This window comes from Pelmatolapia mariae, linkage group LG16_19 (genome assembly GCF_036321145.2).
Source record: "Pelmatolapia mariae isolate MD_Pm_ZW linkage group LG16_19, Pm_UMD_F_2, whole genome shotgun sequence".
Classification (NCBI taxonomy): domain Eukaryota; kingdom Metazoa; phylum Chordata; class Actinopteri; order Cichliformes; family Cichlidae; genus Pelmatolapia; species Pelmatolapia mariae.
In genome coordinates, this window is record NC_086241.1 from 67,103,734 (window position 1) to 67,110,340 (window position 6,607).

A 6,607-nucleotide genomic window follows, 5' to 3' on the forward strand; every position below is an offset into this window, starting at 1 on the left:
CAACTGATGCTTCCTCATGTTTGTCCAGTATCACCGCTCTGCAACCTGCAAATGCAGAAATGCAGCATGCGGACTTGTGATATCTGGTCGCTTGGTCTCCAGACAAAGTCCACAGTAAAACCAAACGTGTCCGTGGCAGGTATGAAGCTTTCAGGCGATCTTCTCCAGCCCCCTGACTCTATTCCTCTGACCTAAAGTGATGCTTTCCATGTGTCCTGCTTTGAGCTTTGGATGGAGAAGTAGTCAGGAGACAGAGGAGAGGGGTTGGGCCGGTTATGTGCGTGCTTGTGTGTGAGGATTGGTGTGGGGGGGACACTGCACCTTGTTACCATTGGGTCGACTGTTAAGTTTTACAAGTAACATTTTGCGAGCTTATAAACGATACCTTCTAAACTTGCACAGGAAACTCCGAAAACATGCTGTGATAATGTATGTCTGTGGAATCCAGTCGATAAGCCATAGTCTGGGAGCTCCGCGATCTACAGAGGTATCGATTACATGAGGTCCTTCCCATGTTTGATGCCTTAACACTGGTTTATAAAAAGACTCGGGCTGGAAGTGTGCAAGTTTCCTCCCGCCCTGGTGGCTAAGGGAGTCGCTTCTGTGGGATAATACCTTTAAATACTCCAGAGCTGCTCAGTCAGCCTATTTATTGTATACAATATAAAGAAGAAGAAAAACGATTTATTGGCGTAAGTAAGCAAAACTGTTTTATCTCAAAAGTTAGAAAAAGTCTCTACAAACTGTAAACGTGTCAGATCTGATCTTCTAAAAGAATAGTTTGAGATTTGGGGGTAATTTAAAAAAACAAAACAAACACATTCCCTGTTATAAACACACGTCACTGATTTCATGCATTCAAATTTGATGCAATTTCAGTTAAATGAATATAATTACACTGTAACGTTCAAGAGAGTGAAATTCATTTATTAAAATGACTGTCAAACTGAACTACGTGCGTTATCGATATTAATACATGCTTTAAAAATGGCTCAATTTTATTTTAGACCTGAAATTACTTGGAACGAGTTCAGCAAGGTTACACCTCTACTGTCATCCCGCTTATTACATCTCCCATATTGCACGTCCTTACCAGAAACGGTGGATGAAATGTTTCCCTGTCTCCACTTCCCTCTATGCAAAACTGTCAGGAGGCTGCGCAGCTCTAAACCGGATGGGGTTTGTATTGGCTGAAAGCATTTCCAGCACAGGACGACCAATGAAACCAAAGCAGAGGCTCGGCGTATAACAGCGAGGCTTGAAGGACGCTCCAAATTAATTCCAGCAGGCTCCGGACTCCCCGGGATAACTCTAAATTGCATATATCGGATGAAGATCACTTTGGCGCGATTGTACCTTGCAGGCACTTGCTTCCAAAAAGAAGTGGGCACGCTGCTTTCGGAGGATTTAAAAAAGGTCTACGTTTTCTCTTCTGGGGCTCATTCCTCCCGTTCCCTTTCCTTCTCTGACTTCGCTCAGCGCATTCAGCCATTTGAAAGGACACCTATATTTCCAAGCATCTCGAAACATATAGGCAAATGGGTAAGCCCTTACCGTCTGCATGCTTCAGTGACATGGAGCTTATGGAAGCGTATCCAAACTCAGCACGCCTGCGTAAAAAGAGAATTAAGCAACTTTTTTCCCTTCTCCAAGTTCAGATAATGTGCAAATGAAAAAAAAAACATTTTGGAGAACAAGTTTATTCCTTGGAGGATTTTTTTTCCAGCACTGCTGAGCAGGAATGACAGCCTGTTTAAAGCTTTAAATCGTAAACTTAACCACAGAACCAATTATCCAGTGAGAAGCGTTTCTTTGAAGCGCTCAGTTGTTTGTATTCTTCAAGCTCGCCATTTTTTATGTTTTTGTTGTGCGTGCGGGGGTGTTGGAGGCTAATCCCAGCCAAACACTTTATATACTTTGTATAGTTGCAAAGTAAAGGCTAACCAGCGATCAACTTTAAGAACTCAGTTTATGGCGTGGATTATAACTGAACTGCATCAAAGGGTCTCAGCTGAGCATTTTAAAATGCTTTTGCGTCTCACTATTTTTTTTTTTTTCGCTTAAATGAATATGTGTCAGAATAAATGCAATGACAAAACACGCTGTAATATTTTCTTTGATCATATTAGTGGACTCAACTCAAAGAGTGACAACACGTAACTCGTATCTTTCTCTTTTCCTGTAGAGCAAACCTATGGAGAGGTGAACCAACTAGGCGGTGTGTTCGTCAACGGCCGACCTCTACCTAACGCCATACGGTTAAGAATTGTAGAGCTGGCTCAGCTCGGGATTAGACCCTGTGATATAAGCAGGCAACTCCGAGTCTCCCACGGCTGCGTGAGCAAGATTTTAGCGAGGTACAACGAGACTGGCTCCATACTACCCGGTGCCATCGGTGGAAGCAAACCCCGGGTCACGACGCCGAACGTGGTGAAAAACATCAGGGAATACAAACAAAATGACCCCGGGATCTTTGCCTGGGAGATCCGGGACAGGCTTTTGGCTGATGGTGTTTGTGACAAGTACAATGTCCCGTCGGTTAGCTCGATCAGCAGGATTTTACGCAACAAGATTGGAAATCTCTCCCAGCCTAACCAGTATGAAAGCACCAAGCAAGCCTCCGCGCAGGCCGGCCTCCCCTACAACCACATATACCCTTATTCCTACCCCAACACTATGTCACCCACTAGCACTAAAATGGGCAGCCCTCCTGGAGTACCAGTGACGGCTGGACATGTGAGCATTTCCAGGGCCTGGCCTTCTGCGCACACCGTCAGTAACATCCTCGGAATACGAGCCTTCATGGATCCTACAGGTGAGGAAAACGACACTTTATAATCCTTAAAATCACAGGCTTCAAAACGCACGACACTTTATCTCTCACAAATAAGAGCTTAATAAACTTGAACAGCTGGTTATTGTGCAATTCCACACGACTAGTTTCCATACCTCTGCGTACAAGCAGCTATGGCAACAGACGGGACAATGTGCCCATTAAAATGTGCACAGGCCTCTATTTCACCATTCAGCCAGAACGTAGTAAGGCCACGCTCAATAGGCCTTTTCATGGGATGATGCATTTACAAACACCTTGCCCACCTGCTACATCCAACCTAATAATTCAAGCACTCCTGATATTTTTTTCTCTGCCTTGCTGGTGTTTTACTCATTTGCATCTACTGTTGGGTCTCACAGCTACAGTTGTGTTCCAACTTAATTTATTCAAAACATATGTAGAACTAATATTATATATATATATATATATATATATATATATATATATATATATATATATATATATATATATATATATATATATATATATATATAAAATATTTATTTAAAGATATACTTTCTCGATCAAATTCCTCAAAACCTTCTTATGCAATAATATTTTCTCTGTCTTTCATACGTATAAAAAATAACATTTAGGACTTTATTATGTAATAAAACCTAAAAAATCAAATCATTAAAATGGAGAGAAATATTTATAATGAGCTGCTGTTGCCTTCTAACCGAACAGCTTTTTTCTGTTTATTTTTTAAGACCGTTTTATTTATTTATTTATTTATTTTTTACTCATTATTAAGTTGCGCGCTGGAGCAATTATAATTATTATAGTATTAAATATGATATTTATCCGGTCTTGAAAACTATTTTTCAGTATTGAAAATTAAATCTGTTTGATACTCAAGAAAAGTTAGTGAGGAAATTGTTTACCTGTCTTGTACTTATACAATTATGACGTTAAATGGAACTGCCCTGTCATTTTCCTTTCTGTACCTTTCCTTTGTTTTTTCTTTTGATTTTCTGAAACCTGAGAATTTTTAATTTTTACACACTTTTAACGTAAAGTTACTGTCTCTAAATCAGCAATTGCTGGGACAGAGGGATACCCACCAAAAATGGAAGAGTGGGGTAGTGTCAACAGAGCAGCTTTCCCAGCCGCGCACACAGTCAACGGGATTGACAAGTCAGCCATTGACGCCGACATAAAATATGCTCAGGTAAAAATCTGTGGGTACACTGCACGGCCTGTGACCTTTCTACACTCACACTGCACACGTATGCACACCTTGCATTGCTTTAATTTATTTTCTGTAAAAGAAACAGTCCAAAGTGCTTAATGCCAAATGCTTTTGCTACAAAGGCCTGTGGCAAAACTGTAAAAAGGGCTCATCCAGAGTTCTTTTTGCGTTCAGGCGGGATTTTATTGGGTAAACGAGTCTTTTGAGTTTTGAAGTGGATGGTAGATGGAGGAAATCTAGTAGCGCGTATATATTCTAATTTAGCGTATTCATGGTAAATTAAATTATAGTGAAACACATGTATTCGAAACCACTCAAACACCAAGCACCGTTTCTCAGAACCACTGCCGAAGGCCACATGCCGCTGTCACACAGCCTGCAATTAGAAGTTCTGTCAATTTTGTGTGTTTGTGCTTATTTTCCGCATGTCTTATCTGCCTGTCCACAGCCTTCCTCGACATTGTCTAGTTATGTACCGGCGTGTGCTTACTCCCCAACCAATCAGTACGGGGTGTACAGTGGGCCAGCAGGCGGATACGTGGCCCCGGGCCACCACCACTGGCAGGCGCAGAGCCCGGCTCTGTCTCACCCAAGCAGCGGGATGAGCATGCACGCAGGAGAAATCCACTCCCCGATGACCTTTAAACACCAGGCCCGAGAAGGTACAGGACAGGCAGGCATATCATTATTATTATTATTAGTAGTAGTACTATTACTTTTAATTTTTTTTATTAAATGTTGTTGTTGGGTTTTTGTTTTATTTTTTACTTTTTGAAATGTATTCAGCTGGTGGCCGCATAAGGCCATGCGGTTCTCTCCCTGCCTTTCTCTTGTCACGCACCCACACTTTGCAATAAGCAATGACCGTAACGGATGTAAACACGTACCCAATTCCCAGAGAAAGTCTAACTGTATGACAATGATCAAATATTGACCTTTCAGACTTGGACAACTTCACGCCAGCCAAGTTGCCCGAGACCATTTTAGCCATTGGAAACTTACTTTTTAAGGAAATACTTCTGAAAATGTTCCTAGTTTGAGGAAAGCAAGTCGATTTTAAACTTAAGTAAAACAGTTCTCTTTAGACCCATTCTACAGAAGCAAATAATCACCTGATGGGAATTTGCACACTGTATATTTCTTCTGTTTTTTGCAGGAGACAGAAAACCACCCAGTCCCCTGAGCAAGCCGCAGCAGCAGCAGCAACATGAAGACTTGAACAGTGTGCACGGACTCAGTCTCCCTACCTCATCATCATAACCGGGAATTATAACGCCTTAGTCACCACAACCATTTAAATGAACTCATTTCAACAACTGCGACAGTAAGTCTGAGCACTAACGGCTTGTTTGCAGCTGACGGTCAAACACGGGCCAGATCACGTGCATTATGAGTGCAGTATAGCTTTACCGGTCTCTGCGGCCATATGAATGTAAGCTTGCATGGATGTATCAGTGTTTCCCCGCACTGGCTGATAGTTTTCTTTGTTTTTCATTTGAAACCCATGTTGCTGGACAGTATATTCTCCAATTGAGATTGCAGGATTAAAAAAAAAAAATCAAAAAACACTGTGTAAGTCTCCTCTGCCATGGATGTTTTATTCCTAAAACCAGAGCTAGTCTGTAATCCGCCATTTTTATCATTATCTTATCTTTAATTTGTGGCCATGACTCTACAGTGACTCAACGATGTGAACAAATTATATAAATTGTCTAAATGTAAAATATTTGCCAAAGCTTTAATTATATATTTTTATAATTTCATTGTAAATATTCAAAAATAAAGCCTTTTTCTTAAATGCCACATGTTGTTGCCGCTGATATCATTTCACTTTTGATCAATGAGAGGACACCAGCTGGTTCATACCTAATTTATGGGACTAGGTGATGAGGAAGTAAAGTTTTCTTTTAATTCAGCCCGTGACAGTGCCATGGTCGGCTCACCCCAGTTCGTGCCAGTTTTTTGATCATTATGCTTTTGATTACCAGAAATTTAACCTACCATTACGGCCCTGAAATCTAACTTTGGCTATATTGGTGATAGCACAGGCCTTTAAGATACTGCTAGATATTACTGTTGTCCGTTTTCCAGGCGGTGGTGAAATAAAGGGCTGTGAAAGCGTCGTTTGGCCTTTTGTGAGGCTTTTAATGACCTGTAACCTGTTTGAATCGATGGCAAAGAGATTAAGTTTGAGCCTGCCTTTTATGAGAAAAATTTTTGATTGGATTTATACTCTTTATATTGGTAGAATGATTAGTACTACTACTTACCGGGAAAGGTAATTACTGTGTTTACACAGGCATAACCTGCCTACACTTCCAAAGAGCTCTCCACTGGCTGGGCGCCTCGGCTGATGCTATCGGGCCTGTAATTGATAGCGTGATAAAAATCTGAGGGCTGATCATACACGTTAATGAACGGTGTGTGCAGGAGAGCAGCTGACAGTCCAATCCACCCACATGCCGCCTGTGGGATCTGTTGTCCCGCATAGAAATTACGAGAATTTTCCCATACAGGCCTATAGGCTCTGCTCTCTCTGTGTAAACTGTTTATTCCTGTGACCTGTTTGGCTGTACTGT

The 6,607-nt window shown here is 41.4% G+C and overlaps 1 protein-coding gene across 1 annotated transcript; it reads left to right on the forward strand.

Moving 5' to 3' along the window:
- The first annotated feature begins 1,538 nt into the window (after positions 1 to 1,538).
- On the forward strand, positions 1,539 to 5,288 carry pax1a (paired box 1a). The gene is made up of 5 exons (XM_063497770.1): positions 1,539 to 1,542; positions 2,186 to 2,815; positions 3,874 to 4,007; positions 4,477 to 4,690; positions 5,185 to 5,288. Exons 1-5 carry the CDS (start codon positions 1,539 to 1,541, stop codon positions 5,286 to 5,288), a joined length of 1,086 nt encoding a protein of 361 aa, XP_063353840.1.
- Positions 5,289 to 6,607: the final 1,319 nt, after the last annotated feature.